The sequence below is a fragment of the Lissotriton helveticus genome, chromosome 1_2, assembly GCF_964261635.1.
Source record: "Lissotriton helveticus chromosome 1_2, aLisHel1.1, whole genome shotgun sequence".
Lineage (NCBI taxonomy): Eukaryota > Metazoa > Chordata > Amphibia > Caudata > Salamandridae > Lissotriton > Lissotriton helveticus.
Genome location: NC_136058.1, coordinates 97,270,116 through 97,289,890, shown reverse-complemented (window position 1 = coordinate 97,289,890; position 19,775 = coordinate 97,270,116). Strand labels below are relative to the sequence as shown.

Sequence of the window (19,775 nt, the reverse complement as noted above, 5' to 3'; positions counted from 1 at the left end):
TGATGTATATAGGAACTAAGGTACGCCGAGAGAGGTCTGATGTAGATAGGAGCTAGGGTATGCCGAGAGAGGTCTGATGTATATAGGAGCTAGGGTACGCCTAGAGAGGTCTGATGTATATAGGAGCTTGGGTATGCCTAGAGAGGTCTGATGTATATAGGAGTTAGGGTATGCCGAGACAGGTCTGATGTATATAGGAACTAGGGTACGCCGAGAGAGGTCTGATGTATATAGGAGCTAGGGTACGCCTAGAGAGGTCTGATGTATATAGGAGCTAGGGTACGCCTAGAGAGGTCTGATGTATATAGGAGCTTGGGTATGCCTAGAGAGGTCTGATGTATATAGGAGTTAGGGTATGCCGAGAGAGGTCTGATGTATATAGGAGCTAGGGTTCGCCTAGAGAGGTCTGATGTATATAGGAGTTAGGGTATGCCGAGAGAGGTCTGATGTATATAGGAACTAGGGTACGCCGAGAGAGGTCTGATGTATATAGGAGCTAGGGTACACCTAGAGAGGTCTGATGTATATAGGAGTTGGGGTATGCTGAGAGAGGTATGATGTATATAGGAGCTAGGGTACGCCTAGAGAGGTCTGATGTATATAGGAGCTTGGGTATGCCTAGAGAGGTCTGATGTATATAGGAGCTTGGGTATGCCTAGAGAGGTCTGATGTATATAGGAGTTAGGGTATGCCGAGAGAGGTCTGATGTATATAGGAGCTAGGGTTCGCCTAGAGAGGTCTGATGTATATAGGAGCTAGGGTACACCTAGAGAGGTCTGATGTATATAGGAGCTGGGGTATACCTAGAGAGGTCTGATGTATATAGGAGCTTGGGTATGCCTAGAGAGGTCTGATGTATATAGGAGTTAGGGTATGCCGAGAGAGGTCTGATGTATATAGGAACTAGGGTACGCTGAGAGAGGTCTGATGTAGATAGGAGCTAGGGTATGCCGAGAGAGGTCTGATGTATATAGGAGCTAGAGTACGCCTAGAGAGGTCTGATGTATATAGGAGCTTGGGTATGCCTAGAGAGGTCTGATGTATATAGGAGTTAGGGTATGCCGGGACAGGTCTGATGTATATAGGAACTAGGGTACGCCGAGAGAGGTCTGATGTATATAGGAGCTAGGGTACACCTAGAGGTCTGATGTATATAGGAGCTAGGGTATGCCTAGAGAGGTCTGATGTATATAGGAGCTTGGGTATGCCTAGAGAGGTCTGATGTATATAGGAGTTAGGGTATGCCGAGAGAGGTCTGATGTATATAGGAGCTAGGGTTCGCCTACAGAGGTCTGATGTATATAGGAGTTAGGGTATGCCGAGAGAGGTCTGATGTATATAGGAACTAGGGTACGCTGAGAGAGGTCTGATGTATATAGGAGCTAGGGTACACCTAGAGAGGTCTGATGTATATAGGAGCTAGGGTACGCCTAGAGAGGTCTGATGTATATAGGAGCTTGGGTATGCCTAGAGAGGTCTGATGTATATAGGAGCTTGGGTATGCCTAGAGAGGTCTGATGTATATAGGAGCTAGGGTACGCCTAGAGAGGTCTGATGTATATAGGAGCTTGGGTATGCCTAGAGAGGTCTGTATATAGGAGTTAAGGTACGCCGAGAGAGGTCTGATGTATTTAGGAGCTAGGGTACACCTAGAGGTCTGATGTATATAGGAGCTTGGGTATGCCTAGAGAGGTCTGATGTATTCAGGAGCTAGGGTACGCCTAGAGAGGTCTGATGTATATAGGAGCTTGGGTATGCCTAGAGAGGTCTGATGTATATAGGAGTTAGGGTATGCCGAGACAGGTCTGATGTATATAGGAACTAGGGTACGCCGAGAGAGGTCTGATGTATATAGGAGCTAGGGTACACCTAGAGAGGTCTGATGTATATAGGAGCTTGGGTATGCCTAGAGAGGTCTGATGTATATAGGAGTTAGGGTATGCTGAGAGAGGTCTGATGTATATAGGAGCTAGGGTTCGCCTAGAGAGGTCTGATGTATATAGGAGTTAGGGTATGCCAAGAGAGGTCTGATGTATATAGGAACTAGGGTACGCCGAGAGAGGTCTGATGTATATAGGAGCTAGGGTACACCTAGAGAGGTCTGATGTATATAGGAGCTAGGGTACACCTAGAGAGGTCTGATGTATATAGGAGCTAGAGTACGCCTAGAGAGGTCTGATGTATATAGGAGCTTGGGTATGCCTAGAAAGGTCTGATGTATATAGGAGCTTGGGTATGCCTAGAGAGGTCTGATGTGTATATAGGAGCTAGGGTACGCCTAGAGAGGTCTGATGTATATAGGAGCTTGGGTATGCCTAGAGAGGTCTGATGTATATAGGAGCTAGGGTACACCTAGAGAAGTCTGATGTATATAGGAGCTTGGGTATGCCCAGAGAGGTCTGATGTATATAGGAGTTAGGGTATGCCGAGAGAGTTCTGATGTATATAGGAGCTAGGGTTCGCCTAGAGAGGTCTGATGTATATAGGAGTTAGGGTATGCCGAGAGAGGTCTGATGTATATAGGAGCTAGAGTTCGCCTAGAGAGGTCTGATGTATATAGGAGCTAGGGTACGCCTAGAGAGGTCTGATGTATATAGGAGCTTGGGTATGCCTAGAGAGGTCTGATGTATTCAGGAGCTAGGGTACGCCTAGAGAGGTCTGATGTATATAGGAGCTTGGGTATGCCTAGAGAGGTCTGATGTATAAAGGAGTTAGGGTATGCCGAGACAGGTCTGATGTATATAGGAACTAGGGTACGCCGAGAGAGGTGTGATGTATATAGGAGCTAGGGTACACCTAGAGAGGTCTGATGTATATAGGAGCTAGGGTACGCCTAGAGAGGTCTGATGTATATAGGAGCTTGGGTATGCCTAGAGAGGTCTGATGTATATAGGAGTTAGGGTATGCTGAGAGAGGTCTGATGTATATAGGAGCTAGGGTTCGCCTAGAGAGGTCTGATGTATATAGGAGTTAGGGTATGCCAAGAGGTCTGATGTATATAGGAGCTAGGGTTCGCCTAGAGAGGTCTGATGTATATAGGAACTAGGGTACGCCTAGAGAGGTCTGATGTATATAGGAACTAGGGTACGCCGAGAGAGGTCTGATGTATATAGGAGCTGAGGGATCTACAGGAGCACAGGTCTCCAGGACATGTCATTTGTTTACTATCCGTGGCTGGTCCAGGGTTGTGAAGTGATGGGATTGTAGGCTTTGATGCTATCCTCTGTGCTGGCCGAAGCTGGCCGCCACTCCAGACGCATCGGAGAAGAGAGGGTGCCTGCCCGTCCCAGCCCTGGATGGAGGATGCTGGCTGCCGGATGCTTTCATCCTCACCAAGGGCCACCCCTGCTTCTAGGCCATGCGGCAGCGATGGGTCGCCTCCTGCTTCCTCCAGGCAGCGCATCCCTGTGAACAATGGTCCGAACTCCGAAGGAGTCAGGAGTTGCATCCTTGTCTTGGTGTTTTACAGCATTAAATATGTACATGCTTCTGAGCAGGGCGTGGATGTGTAGTGTAGACCCGAGGGCTTGGCTCTTTGCCAGATTATCAGAATAACCACGGCCTCCTTAAGTCTTTTTATTTGCATTCATTGCCTGTACGTGTATTGTGTTGATATCCTAAAAACGTGGAATGGATCCGGCCATCCGGAGGTCTACTGGTGCTCTATAAATTACAAGAAATGGGAAACTCTCAAAAGTGTAGTGTAACCAAGGTATTGCAGGACTGAAGTTTGAAGTATTTGTAAGACGGAAGCGTGAAGTTGTTGATGCTCTCGAATCTCTCGAATTACACAGAGCACATAACTGAGGGGTGTGTGGGGTGTGTGTGTGTTTTCATAATTCATTGTGGCTCTTTAACATGCAACTGAGCAAGTTTGTCCACCAGGTGGCGGCCTTTCTCCAGTAAGCTCTCTGGAGAGAAGGACAGTTTACACTTGATGTACCAGTCCTTTGGCAATACAAAAATTTGCAGATTTCCTGCCATTTGCATAATTGAACTGCAAGTGGAGTAGTAAGAATGAATATTCACAAAAATCACACTCTCACAGTTAAATGTATATTGAGAAACATATATTTTATATTGAAATGCAAAGCACGTATTTTCTCCAACCAGGTTCTCATAATGCGCGTCATGCTCTCTAGAGCCAAGTAATGCATTCATCAGATTTACTGTAGTGGGTGACCAGCAGCGTCATAAACTACGCACACGGTAAACCCCTGCTCCGCCATCTGCGTTTAGCAGTCTGCACAGGTCAGGCCCTGCTTTCTAATTGCATCGAATTAAAACTTCTTGTGTTTCGTCTACATTTTCCAAATACTCCAGTGTATGCTCAGTATCCTTACCCCGCCCATACAACACCAAAGACTGTTCTAAGATGGTTGATACCAGAATGCTTTCATGAGGACATCTGTCACGTTTCCTAAACACTAGCGCATGCGCAGCCTAATAATTTCAGCAAACAAGGTTGAGATGTCTTTGCCCTACATTAGGGTGAATAGATTTTGAGAAGAAAAAACTGGGAAAGACCAGTCATAAAAGTAGGGCTAAAGCCTTTAGCCTTACCTTTAAGTCTGGCCTGTCCCAATTTTGTGTAGCCTTGTAAAAAAAGAAATACACACGCGTGCACACAGAAAAAAGTAGGTGTGTGTGTATACATATATATGCAACACATTTTAAAAGCTATGCATAACTAGCATTAGCTATGGTACGACCTCTACCTTGAGCCCCCCTGCCCTCCTCCACACGGTCTCACTAACTGCTGCACCTATGCAGCCAAACTCCTCCTGCGCTACCTAGAAAAAAGAAACAATGGACTTAAGGAGAGCATGCCTTTCAATTCTCCTTTCAGTAAGAATTGACCTTTGTTCCAAAAAAAGAGACATATGTTTAAAATTAAGAAAAACCGGCACATGCTTAAAATTAAGGAAAGCGTTGGGACACCGGGACAGCTCTTTAAAAGCCGGGACTGTCCGGAGAAATCCGGGACATCTGGTCACCTTACCCTACATGCACGCCCCGAAAACACTCTTCCAGTTGGCCACGGTGCACTCTCGCTGTAGGTAACCATACACTGGCTTTAGGATATAGGTGTGCTGTCCCTTCTTGCCTAGATGCTGCAACCAATCACAGAGAACAATTTTGTCCTTACATTCAAAATAAAAACACTACCTTATCGCAAACTCAAATCCTCCAACTCCTGTACTATGCTGGATCGATAATCGGAACATTCTTAACTGCAAACCTACCATGATGGACACACTAAATCCCTAGGGATCATCCTGGACAAGAGACTTAACCTCCATTTCCAAATCAACGCCTTGGCCAAAAATGCACACTACCAACTACGCCTTCTATGGGGTGTTTGACGTTTCATTCCCGAACAAGGCCTGAAAAACATTGTTCAATCTTTAGTACTTTCCAGACTTGACTATTTTAATTCACTCTTTGTAGGCCTCCCCAAGATCCACCTTTGTACTTTAAAATCCATCCTTCATTCAGCAACATGCTTTGTCTGCGGGGCCAAAAGAAACCACTATATCACGCCTATGCTAATAAAGTTTTGCTGGTTTCCTGTTGAAGCCAGGTCCATATACAAGACTGCTTGTATCTCCCAGAAAGCCATGCACACTTCCACCCCCTGCTATCTAGCTAGCAAACTCAAAACTTCTGGTGGATCCATGCCCTCACGTAATGCCGAAACCCTACTGCTCGAACCTCCAACTTTCAATAGGGAAAGACTTGTTTGCTTGTTTAATCATTCTTCTAGAGCGCTCGAATGTCCAGATGCGTCTTCGTGCTAACTGAAATAGCAGAAAGGAGGTTCTAAAATAGGAAGACTAATAGAAGGGAAACAGCCATGTTTTCATGGCTTTTCTAAAAGCCAAAAGGCTTGACAAGGCTTTGATGAAAAGATGGGAGCATTCCAAGCTTTTGTTGCTCCCAACATGAAGCTTTTTCACCCCCGGTTGCACGCTTAAAATAGGCTCTATCACAGATTTGGCAGAGGCAGAACGTAGTGACCTAGCTGGAATATAGATATACCCAGTAAAGCTCTTCCTTAGGGAGTCGGGACCTTGGTCATGCAGTGCTTTGTATAAAATATAAAGTGCCTTAAAGAGAACCCTCCGCCTTACTGGGAGCCAACGAAGCTTCCTCATGGGCTTTGAGACAGAATAATTCTTCGGAATCTTCAAAAGCACGCGGGCAGCCGTATTTTGCAAAGTTTACAGCTAGTTGAGTACGTGCTCTTGCGCATAGAAATCGAGCCCATTGCAATAATCCATCTTGGACAACACCAGAGATGTAACTATCGTCTTCTGCAAGTTAGCTGGGATGGAAGGTAAGATACTCTTGATCAACATAAGGATATAAATTATAGCAGATGTAACTGTGTTTACTTGATCATGATAGATCTATTTGTCTTTGGTAAGAACTCCAAGTATCTTACTTGACCTGACAGGAGTGGGAAGTAAACCTAAATCAAAACCTAAATCAGACTGCCACCATGCAGATGACCAAAAGGACATCTGGGCTTCAGAGCAAGACCTCGTTCTTTCCTGGATTGAGTTCCGGACAGTTCATGGACATCCACAAGCTAGCTTTCTGCAAGCAATTGCAGAATCTCGCCTTGGTGTACTCCGTGGCTAACAAGATGACAATTTTGTGTTTTCCATCAGAGGAAAGCCAAAATATGTTATTAGTTCTGCCAGTGGAGTAACATAAATATTGAACAGTGTTTGACTAAGCGAGGACCCCTAGAAAGTAGGGGTGAGAAGTAAAATACCCTAGTCGACAACTGTTTCCGACCCCTGAGAAAGGATTTAAGCAGTTCCCATGATGTCCTGTTCACACCAATCTTTCCCAGACGCTCCATCAGCAGCCCATGATTGACCATATCAAAGGCTGCTGATGGATCGAGCAGGGTAAGAAGAGCTTTACCACCCCGGTCAAGATAGAGCCTGATCTCTTCTTACGGCACAACTTTCTCAGGAAGTGCAACCATAATTTGCAACGCACTTCCTCCATACCTTAGAAATACCACCTCTTTCCGCATCTTCAAAAAGGACCCTAAAGCTCTTCTCTTCCAAAGACCCTATTACAAAAATTCTCTGTTTCATGTATGTCACTGGAGACCTAAGCTTTAACTGTGGGATATGTACTTTTGAAACCCTAATCGCTCTAACTTTAGTTTGCAATATGTAATTTTTGGTGAATTTATACTTTGTAAATATGCAACCGTCACTCTGCATAACTGTAGTAGTTATACATTTTGTCACCTCCACTATGTTACCTGAAATGTCTGATCTAATGAACTTAGCTCTATTGTAAAGCGCTCTGACACCTCTGGGTAAAGTCCGCGCTCTATGAAAATGCATAAATTTTTTTACATCACATGACCGAAACATATACTTTTAACAAGAGCAATCCCTTGGAGCAGCTTGCTACTCTTCCATACATGCATGTTGGTACCCCATCAAGGTTACGAAGAACAATGTAATTGCAACTGCATTAGAATTTACATACACAATTCGACCAGAATGCATTTAGGTGTTGAATAAAATCATTGGACTGGACCACTATGCCATTGGCAACATGGAGGAGTTTGATAATTTCTGTAAAATGCAAAAGCGCTCATTCTGCTTGTGGCTGCAGCCATTGGTTGAAATTGTGACTTTATTCAAGACTATACCAGGCCTTCATGGCTTACATAGTATAGCTGGTAGGATGGCTTCGAGGTTACACTCATTGTTGACCTCTCGTGTGACTTTATCCTCCCAAAAGGGATAACGTTTCTATTGAATACTGACGCTGAAAGGCCTACAGAACCTGATTCAACATTTTGTTTAATATATGGCCGAGTTAGATCTAAAAGTTCATTTGACTAAAACTTTCATTATGAAATGTGGTTTCAAGGTGGCTAAATCCTATTCATTTAGGGTAGGCGATAGTAAGCTTGTAACATTCTCCACTTTCTTCTACCCTGGATTACTGTTTGATGCCCATGGCTCATGGAAGCAGCTGGTTAGAACCAGAATTCTGCTGATGAATACATTTATTGTTGGGCTCTACAGATTCATTGCCAGACTGGAGTGAGGCCACTTAACGAGTGCTGTACCATTTATAAAGCAAAATCTACCTCCCTGGCACAATATGAGGCTGGTGTATGGGATTACGCTAAATCAGAGACATTATGACTTGTGAAAAATGTTTGTCTAAGAAAGCATCCTGCTGTCCAGCACAGTATCTACTTATGTCTGTCATAAAGAGTTGGACTTTCCTTTTTAGAAGATCATATTAGAATACGTCATATTTTATTAAGACATAGAATCCGGTCACAACTTGAGGCAGTTTTAAACAGGCTAATAATTAGATATTGTCTGTTTTAGGATTATGCCTTGAGATTTCCACGATTTAAATAGATCATGGCCTTTTTTGATAGACTAGGAAGATCATTTTTTTTAATGAACCGTTCTCTTTGTTTCTAAGGTTAAAATTAAATACCTAGCATTGAACATTTTAGAAGGGGACAGATTTATTGAGGAATGTGGAAACCTAGTGTTGCAGATTATAACTTGTTGCTTGTAAATAATGACATCCATTCTATCTGGAGGGTGTGCACAACGCCCCCACCATAGATTTGTTCTTACACGTTTTAGGTCTAATATTGTTCACCCGTTTGTGTCCCCCCGACCATGCCCCCATTAAAGCCACTATTGTGGAAATTTAATTTTAGAATGTGCAGACCAGCGCTGCTTTTTCTGCAACAACTGCATGCCAAGTCCTTTTTGCTGTATCCAGATTTTTGAGGAGGGCTATTACAATAAGTAAACAGTTGGTTGGGTAAGCCCTTTTGAAAGCATGTTTATTGATCAAATCTTGTTCTTCTGTAGTATATAAATTTAAATGTTACGACTTTTTATGGATATTATATTTTGGATATTTTATTCTGTGAACTTTTATGGTTTTTGAAATGAAAAACAGAAGAAAGTATTTTTTTGACTTGAATTCTAACACTGGTTCGTTACAGTGCTTGAAAATGAATAAACCTGTGCTAAGTTAATGAATACAAAAACATTTTTTGAGACTCCGGTGCTTTGTCACACAGGACATAGGCTACTTTTATTCTGAACTCTTCAAGTGGCTGAGTACCTCTGCCTCTGGAGAGGAACGAATACTAACCAATTGCTGGGATTCACACCCTGGATGGAAAGTTGGGGGCAGGCCAGGCAACTCGACGCTGGGGAACAGGGTTCGAGTCTCGGCAGGGACGCTCAACATCCTGTGATTCTGGGCAAATCACTTAATCTCCCCGTGCCTAACCCCATCAAAAAATGAATTTGTCCATCTGTAACGCAATTGGTGCTCATGTATAGCGCTCCGAAACCTTCCGGGCAAGTTTGGACTTTATAAAACTCCCCAAAAACAATTATACCAAATACTGCCTGTAGTAAAAAATAGACATGTTGGTTTTAATGACTTGTAGGTTGAAGCCTATCACATAGTGCAGCTGTCTGGTTTGCTTACGACTTTTTGACTTTTTGTGGTTGTTCTGAGAACTTTCCTGGGAATTCATTCAATCCACTGCTTACTACTTATTTGCTTTGTAACTCACTGTTGCTTGCTTTCTATTTCCTGCCATTTTTTGCTTTAGGCTGTCCGGCAGGAGTTTGTCCCATGTTTACTGTATCCTTCAGGGGAACTCTTTCTGTAAACAGGCCTTTAAATCTTGTTCTCATCTTGCCACATTTGCTGTGCATTCAGAGAGAGGTCAACTGTCAGGTTCTGTATTCTGAGCAAGCTTGGTATTTACTTTTCTTTCTCTGACTTCAATGTGTGAGAATTTGTGACACTTATGCTGAGTACCCATGTGAGATAAGAGGGTGTAGCATGTTATTTCATCTTGCACAAAACAAAAACGAACTGTGCTGATGTTGGAGAATATATCAGAATTAGGAAAGTACAAATCAAGCACTTTTTATTTGTAATTTTGAAGTGTGGTGGAAACAAATATTTGAATACGATCAAAACACATCAATACACTGAGTGATGACATTTTCCACATATTATCGTTTGTGCGCAGTAAACTACGCCACTCCATTTTACACCACTACACTCTACAACACTACACTCAACAACACTACTCCACCCTATGACCTTCCACTCTGGCATGCCGTTCATTCTACAACACTCCACGACATACCACTCATCCCCAGGCCACAACACTCTCCTCATGCCACTTGACTCCCCACCACTCCCCTCCACACTATTTACTCCATCCCACTCTCCTCCATCCCACTCTCCTCCATCCCACTCTCCTCCATCCCACTCTCCTCCATCCCACTCTCCTCCAACCCACTGTACTCCATCCCATTCGAATATACCCCACTCCAGTCTAACCTAACCCAATCGCCCCCAAACCACCCCATTCCAATTTACCCCACCCAACTACAGTCTACCCTACCCAACTACAGTCTATCCTACCCCACCCTATCCCATTCCTAGTCAATCTACCCCTCTCCACCCTACCCCAGTCCACTCCAGTCTGACCTAACCTACCCCTCTCCGCCCCAATCTGCCATACCCCACTCAATCTACTCCACTACAGTTTACTCATATCCTCTCCGATCTACACACCTCCATTCAATCTAACCCAGTCAACCCCACCCCACTGTGCTCCACTCGACCCTAATCTACCACACTGCTTGAATCTACCCCACTCCGCTCTCAACTACTCCAATCTGCAATACTCCAATCTACCCCATCCTAATCTACCCTACTCTAATTTACCCCACCCCAATTTTTCCCTCTCCAGTCTAGCCTGCTCCACTCCAATTTACACCACCCAATCCCAATCTACCCCAGTGGCCAATCTACCCCACTCCAGCCTACCCCAATCTACCCTACCCACTCTACCCCACTCCATTCAAATCTACACTACTTTAATCCACTCAATCTACCCCACCCCACTCCAATATACTCCACTCCAATCTATCCAGCCCTACACCTATCTCCCACAATGTACTCCACCATATCCCAATCTACCCCACACCACTCGACTTCACTCCTGTCTACCCCACTCCAATCTAAACCACTCCACCCTACTCCAATTTACCCTACCCAAATGTTCCTTGCTCCACCCCACTATACCCCACTCTACACCACCCCATCCCAATCTACTGCACCCCACTCTACTCCATGTCCAATCTATCCCAATCTACTCCAATCCAAATCTACCCCACTCAAACCTACCCTACCCCACTTTACCCCAATCTACCCCACTCCATTCAAATCTAGCCAACTTTAATCCACTCGGTCTACCTCACTTCAATCTACCCCACTCCATTCTATCCAACCCCACCAATCTATCCCATTCCAACCACCCACAATGTACTCCACCATACTCCATTCTACCACACTCCACTTCACCCCAATCTACCCCTCTTCACTTCACTCCAATCTAATCTAACCCACTCCACCCATATCCACCCCACTTCCAACTACCCCACCTTACTCCATCCTAATCTACCTTATTCCAATGTATCAAACCCCAATTTACCACACTCTGCCCCACTCCAGTCTACCTCACTGCATACTACCCCAAACTACTTCAATCCAAGCTACCAAACTCCTGTCTACCCTACCCCACTTCACTGTACCCCAATCTGATCTGCCCCTCTCCACTCCAATCTATCCAACTCCACTCCAATTTACCCCACTCCAATCTACCCCAATCCAACCCAGCTCCAATGTACGCCACTCCTCCCCCAGTATACCCCTCCCAAATCTGCCCACTTCAGTCCACTCTAACCTACTGCACCCCAATCCCTCCCACTTGACCCTGCCCAACCCACACTACCCCACTTCAGTGTACACCAAACTACCCCACTCTACTCCAATCGAAACTACAGCAATCCAATCTGCCCTACCCTACTACACTCCATCTCCACTCCAATCTATCCTACTCCACTTAAATCCACCCCATACCAGTGTACTACACTGTAACCCACTCCAATCTACCCCACCCCACCCCACTCCACACCACTCTACCCCACTCCAGGTCCAATACCACACTCCAGTCCAATTTAAGCCACTCCACCCTAATCCATCCTACACAAATCCACTCCAATCTACCCTCTACACCCCACCCCCTCTAATGTACCCCACTCCACCCCATTCCATCTCACTCCCCTCCAGTCTAATCCTCTCCACCCGACCCCAGTTCACTCTACCCCACTCCACCAATGTTTAGGCATGCTGAACAGCAGTCACACTAGTGTACAACATGGCTAAAATGCCTTGCCATAGCCAATAGCGCTGCCATAAGCGAGACTTATTGGCTTTGCCAAATGCTTGTTGTTATATATTGTTCTGATAAAGGATCCCTATGTGTAGACTTGAGGGCTTCTAAATGTTGTTTTCTAGTACTTCTGACAGTCATCAAACCCATGCGGTAGAGTAAATAGGATGCATAGCATAGTCTCTTGTGCAATCCACATTTGAAATGTTAGTATTTGGTTGGCATATTCTAAAATTAGCTTGAGTTATTACTTGAGGTCTGTGTTTGAGGTTAATGAATCCCATATAATCAGTTTTAACTTTTGCTGCATGGAGATTTGTACCTCACAAAATATCTAGAATTAAATTACTTTGGTGTTATGATTTTAGCGTTCAGTTATGCTGTGGTAGTGCTGATCTTTGCAGGGAAAGTATGCCCAAGCTCTGGCTGTATGCCGGAGCACCATTAAGGGCTTAGCCCATCTCACTCAATCAGGATTAGTGGTGTGTGAAGATGCAAAGCTTATTTCTCAGGACCCTTCTCACAAAAACTCCGAAAATATAAAAGGTTGAGTTTGGCTGCCCTGTGAAATGCGGGCCTTTTGCAGTTCGTTTCATATTGCATAGTCTCGTTTATCACCAAAAAAGCCTTTCCACATCTAAATCCTTTGGCATGTCGGTAAGCATTTTTTTTTATGTACAGTAGTGTAACTTTCCTTTTGAGAGCACCAGCCAACCATGTTGAAAATAATGTGTGCAGCATACGTCCACTTTTACAGAAAACCCATGAAAATGGGAAGACCCAGCATTAGCGCATTACTAATACTTGCAAGCAAAACCAGCATTGGCTATGCTGATAGGTCTAACTTAGGAATGAAAATCACTTTGGTTTTGAGTTTAGATACTTAGTAAGCCATCATACATTCACTCCTCTTTGAACTCATGTGTCCATTTATCCATTTACTACTCATTCTTACATTCACCCTTTGGCACAATCACAATAAAAGACACACAAACCCAAAAGGATGTGCAGGACAACTAAAAGAATAAAAGTCGGAAAAAAACTTGGTACTGTCTAAACACTATGAGAATATGCTTTAGCCGCTTAACCGTGGTGCAAATTCCACCGCGTAGCGGCAGTTTGATTAAGTGGGCGGGGCTGCGTCAGCTACGGAGATAGTGATTGCGACAGCCGTTGGCCGACAAGCAGCGAAGGGGTTAAATAACAAAATAAAATATAGCAGCTGGTGTTTGTCTCAAAGTGGTATTGTACATAGACTAGCTTTGTTTTAAGTTCAGCATGGTCTCCATATGTATAATCAATATGCTTGCCATCTAAAACAGCATTTTAGAGCCAATATGTTTGTCAACTAAAACAGCACTCTATGATGGTTGCTTCTACCCCTGGGGTTATCAAGGTGGGTAACCAACACCAAAACACTCCCTACAAAGTTAATCTGATATTGCATGCAACAAAATACCTGTCAGCAGGCACACACACAGAGCATAAACAATCCAGTCTATAGGGTCTAATGTTCTCATGTGTGACATAGCACATACAACATGCGTACTGCCTCTGTCATGACGTTTATTAATAAGTAGATCAGCGATAGGGCATCTGAAATGCCTTTCCTGAGTGACCCTATCAAGCTTCTAGCTGTTGCCACCATAATGTCAAGACACCATATTGCGCTTAGGTTTCTGAGCAAGGCAGCCATTCTGTATATGCAGTGCTGGCCGACACGATGAAGAGATGGTGGGGCGGGTGGAGGTGCCGCAGGGGAGTGCAGGAGGGGAGTGCAGTGGGATGGGTTAATGATTTTAAAAAAAGGCTTGCCTAACGCTGCCGTCTGCATCGCTCCTCGCGCCTCGGTACTCTGCTGCTTCCTGGTCCCAACAGACACTGGGACAGCAGCAGAAACTCCCTGTGCTTCGGTCATGCTCTGAGAGCAGCGCAGGGATTGGCCTGAGTGGGGTGGTTTGACGCACCACTCAGGGCAGGGAGTCTCTGCTGTTTCTCAAACCCGGCTGTTCAATACAGCCGGTTGGAGAAATCGAAGTGCGTGTGTGTTTGGGTGGCCAAGACTGCTAGACAAATACACATGCACACTTAGAAGTGCACACATCAGTCCTCCTCCTCCCTCTCATGGTCTTGGCCCAGCCCTTCCCCCTCCCCATGCACACTGGCTCAGCCAGCAGGTGAAAAATAAAACAATGATAGAATATAGTTTTATTTTTCACCTGCTGGCTCTGAGCCAGTGGGACGACGCTTCTCCACCATTACATAGTATATGGTCATAACATTACAAATGTTTACAAAATTACAGTTGGCAAAGCAAAATACTATCCTTCCTAAGAAGGTCTAAATATTCTCACAGTGGAAATCTTCTGTAACAAGTTTTTCACAAACAAGTGAGGCCTGCTGCCTTCATCGTAACTCTTTTTAGTAAACTATATAAGGTCTATAACCTTTATCATTGGCTTGTCACACCTGCTGTGCTGGGCATAAGCTTTCCCACAAGGCAACTATGTTCAAAATTAGCTGTCAAAACAATATCAAATCCTTCCTAATAGAGACTAATAAGGATTGCCCTAGTGTGAATGTTCTATCCCATCGTTTGTTCAGATGGGTCACAAACGTCCTCCCATTCTACAGTTATCTGAAAGATTCTGTGTAACAAAATACCTGCCTACGTGCTTCAGCGCAGTAATGAAAAAATCCACCCCTAAAAGCCTATTGCCTTTAACTCCTGCTTTTCACAATAAATCAGGCCTACTTTCTTTGTCATTACTTTTCATTAAACACAGATCACACCTAAGGAGTTTGAAATCACTTTTCCTCATGAACCAATAAGGCCTTTAACCTTTATCATTGGCTTGAGGCTATAACCCACACAGACGCACTGAAGTGCACATAATCTGACAACCATTATAAAATTACAAATGAGTAAATTTTACGTTTGTCAAAAGAAAGTACATCCCTTCTTAGTATGGCCTAAAAAGAATAGTCACAGTGAAAAATTCTACTCCCAGGGTTTGTCAGAGTGGGTAAAACTGAAACTTGTGCCTTCTACACCAATCATGCAACAAAGTATCGGTCTATATCCAGATTATGGTCCCCTGGTAGAGGCCTAATGGCTGAAACAAATGCTTTTCACCATAAATAGCCAGGCCCACTGCCTTTTTTGTAATATTTCATAACAACTGTGCCTATAGCATTTATCACTGGCTTGTCACAATAACCAATGCATACTTACTATTTTGGGCATAAGCTTTTGCATACGAAACCATCAGGCATACAGTAATAAAATTACAATTGTATATTAGGTTACAGCTGTCAAAGTAATACACAATCCCTTCTAAAAAAAAAAAAGCCTAGTAAGGATTATCATAGGGCACATCTATCACCATAGCACCAAAACCCTTGCCTACTATGGTAATCTGTGAGATTCCTTCTAACAAAATACCTCTCTGCAAGCCTCAATACAGAGTGACAACAATCCACCTTTAAAAGAATGGATGTTAACACTTGCTTTTCATAATAAGTCATATGCACTGCATTTATCGTAATGTTTCATAATAAACAGTTCAGGGCTATAGCCATTTTTATAGTCTTGCTCCTCTAGCCCACTCAGGCCTTCTGTATCGAGCATAAACTTTACCACAAGCCAAAAAGTGCAATAGGACTCTTTCAGCGAAAGCACACAATAAAATCCTGTGCTCAGTGCAACATACATGTGGGTGGAGCTTAAGCCTCCCTCTCAATAGTTCTCTGAAAGCTTCTTTTTGATCATACAAGGTCGAGTGACCGTTACACTCTCAAGCCAGACCTAAAAATTGCATGGGTAAAGTAAATAAGAAATCTGGAAATTCAGCAGAAATATGCATAGGCCATTAATCATGCATTGCATACATAAACTTTACGCACCCCAAACCAAGTCTCACTGATGCTTCAGAATGAGTTACGTTAACAGCTTAATTGTGGAGGACAACCCCTTGATTTCCTCTGTACCAGCTTCCATAGGCCTGAAGATGGTAATGGGTCGCCCTCGATACCTGAAAAGAAAATGTTCTGTTGTAAAGTTCAGAAACATTTTCCTTTCAGTCTGTTTTATTTTACTGTATATCCAGCTCACACAATGCGCTGATGTCACAGAAAAACAAATGTGAAAGCAGACTGTGCTAATGGTGCACTGTGCATTCGATCTGAAGCAGGGATCTACTCCACTAGATACCAGGGACCTCGCTTTGGGGGGGGGGGGGGGGGAGGAAGCAGCCTCCCTGGGCATGTGCTCTCCCTGCTCTGAAAATATATTTTTTCTGCCGCCCTTCGATGAGGGGATAAGGGTTTTAACCTCAGTCTGCCCCCTATGGGTGCAGAAAGCGCAGCAGGGACCTCAGAATGCCCTGTGTGTTTAGTGGGATGGGGTCCCTAGGTAAGGGCATGTGCCCCTCCTATCCACAGGCATAACAATTGTTCTGCCCCTCTTTGTGGGCTGATGGGGACGGTTTGCCCTCAATCTGCCATGGGCAAGGTCTGTGCATGCTCCCTCCACCACCGGGCAGTGCAGGCTTTCTGTCCTAAACCCCCAGATCCCAGGTGTTTGGTTTACCTCAGTCTGTCCCCTCGGGAGGCAGGAAGCCCATTAGACACCAGAAATGTTTTACATTTCTTTAGGATGGGTGGGTGAGTGCCCTCGCCCATAGGCCTGTGCTCCCCTCCTCCTTGGGCAAGGCTGTCTTTCAGCACCCTTGGAGGGCTGGATATGGGGTATATACCCCCAATATGTCACTCTGGAGGGCAGAAAGCCCAATAGATTACCAGAGAAAAATGGTCCACAAATAAAGAAGAAGTTGGGACAGCCCTCCTAGGCATCAGGCTATGCCCACCCCAGAATGAGCCCATCAGTCTTTCTGCCACCACTGGGTGTTGTTTGCGATGGTTTTACCACATTTCTGCCCTCCCCGGCAGGGAATATGGATTCCTTTGGTGTGATTTTGACATATGGACCGTCATAATGGGGGGTTGATCCAAACTTCATCTTCGCTATCCTTAAGGGGTGCTCTATTTGGGTGCATTCTCAGCCACCACACAGGGAAACCTACCAAACCCAGAAATGCCTGAAAACTAAATACCTGAGAGAGTGCAGGGTGGTTACCTTGCATCAATCCCATGACCTTTCTTACCCACAATGCATTGCAAATCTTAAAATCTGCAAATCTTAAACTCTGAGGTGTACAAATAGCCACTGTTTCTAAACTCAGTATCTTGTGCACATTTTAGAAATACATCTGTTTCCTTCATACCCATTTTTCATTCCTTATATTTTAACATATTGCTGCATATTCTGTGCTCAATGACAATTCATTATAAGCTACAGATCAGATTTTGGCTTTGGGCATCATGTGTTTTTGGACAACCTACTAACCCAATACCTCCCTGTGAACACGAGTCTGACTGATGGAATTGTTTATTGGTTTTGTAAATTGGCTATCATGGGAAAAATGTACAGATTACAAATTGCCATGTTTCCTACTTATTTTCATTGTACTTTTTATTTCAACAATTGGCTATTCAGGAAAACGTTCAAGGAAATACACAAATGACGCGTTGCTGACTTCCCAATGTTGTCTACTTTTGAGAAATGTATAGCTTTCTAATCTCACCAATTGACTTCATACGTGTTTCCACACAACTTCTTAGAGGTTGAAAAAACAAAAATTAGGAAAAATGAACTACCTCTTAGTAAAATGCAAAACCTGCATTTGTTTTTCCTGAAAGCTGGTAAGATGTTGATCGTAGTAAAACCAATCTTTTGTTGATGTCGGTTTTAGAAAGAAAAGAAAAAACACCTTCTCTTGCACTGCACTTTTTGCCTATTTATCTGAAGCCCTCCCCAAAAATTACCAATATTTTGGCTATTTTTTTGTTTTCTCTCTCTCTAAAAGAATCCAAAACCCTGGGTACCTTTGGTATTCTCAGGGTGTTTTAAAAAAGGGCGCAGACTTGGCCTGGATACACTTTGTGGAAAATAAATTATAAAGGCCTAAGCGAGAAGTACCCCAAGCATCTAAAAAAGTGTTGTGCAGTGGTGGAAAATCCTCAGCAGCTAAGGGGTTGATAAGGAAAGCCTTTGTGGGTCAGGTGTATGTATGCTCATTTGTTTCCAGGTGACAGATGTTCAAGCTTGCCTAAGGATGTTTTTCCACTATCATTTTTTTCATTTTAGATACGACTATGAAGAAGTGGATGCTGATGGAGCCAATCAAATGATGAAGGATCTCGAGACCATAATGTTCGATCGATCCTTTGTAGGCCAGAAGCTTGCAGTTGGTGATAAAGTTTACACTGTTGAAAAAGCAGACAATTTTGAATACAGTGACCCTGTGGATGGAAGCATTTCAAGAAACCAGGTTAGGCCAACAAGTTCGGGAAGTGTATCTTTTTGAGGGCTCACTTTTACCATTTTTGGATACAAGTGTATAGTTTTGTCAATCCAAGGAAATGCATTCTTAAGGCATCAGTGTGTTTTCTCGTGATAATGCAAAGCACCTTTGTGGTACTTCCTTCGTTCAGCCAATTAAAGAAAACCCTTGCTGAAGTAAATTACCATATATTCCAAAATAACTATTAACCACTTTTAATTCACCTTTATATTGTACCAGAACTAGACTATCAATGCCATTTTCATCTCGTCACAGTCACCCTTTTCCAAACATTGGCATCGGGTTGATGCTAATAAAAGTAACAAACTGCTTAGAATGTCCCTGAAAATCAATATTATTTAAACTGGTTTTGGGGATGAATATAGCACAGTGGAGGTTAACACAATGCTTAACTTGTGCCAGTATTTGACGGTGCTCGACACAGGCATTTATTCCTTGACCGTGGCACATACTTGACATCTGACCACATGGTGGTGCTGGCTGTCTATTTTTAAGTATCATCAGATGTTTTAACAATACATAATAAATAATACCTACATCCTCATGTAATTCTTACAACTGTGGGTGACCAGGAATAGTCCATATTCTCCCTTTTGCATGAGTGTGATGGTAAATCGGTTGTGGTCCTGGCCTTTGTCAGCACTGGCAGGGAGAGTGGGTGTTAAAAGTTGCAGTGGCCTCCTGAGAAATGTCTTGGGCCATGGCACTTATTTTTCTGTAAATTAAGCTCAGTAAATGCTCTAGAATTACAATGTATTTGTTAAATTAATTTAGATGAACCATATGCTGTATGTTAAAGATTTTGAACTATAATATCCATAGTACTTGCAGTAAACCTAAGAAAGAAATTGCAGAGTAAAGCCAGAGACGTGTTAAGTAAGGCATGTGCAAAATGGGCAATTGCCCAGGGCCGCCACCTTCCATGGGCCCCTCTGGTAATATGATCTTCCTATCACTCAATCTCACCTTTGTCAATTTTTAGGTCGAGCCTGGACATCGCATGTGCTGCTCTGCGGCATGCTGTATTGGAGTGTGGAATAGAAGCCCCGCCC

The 19,775-nt window shown here is 43.7% G+C and overlaps 1 protein-coding gene across 2 annotated transcripts in view; it reads left to right on the top strand.

Annotated features, from left to right (window-relative positions):
* Positions 1 to 19,775, top strand: part of PGM1 (phosphoglucomutase 1) — a 312,492-nt gene that overhangs the window by 250,919 nt on the left and 41,798 nt on the right. For both annotated transcript variants that reach the window (XM_078669278.1, XM_078669270.1), the window contains exon 9: positions 18,507 to 18,690. In XM_078669278.1, the coding sequence (XP_078525404.1) occupies positions 18,507 to 18,690 (184 nt within the window). The remainder of the gene's footprint in view (positions 1 to 18,506; positions 18,691 to 19,775) is intronic.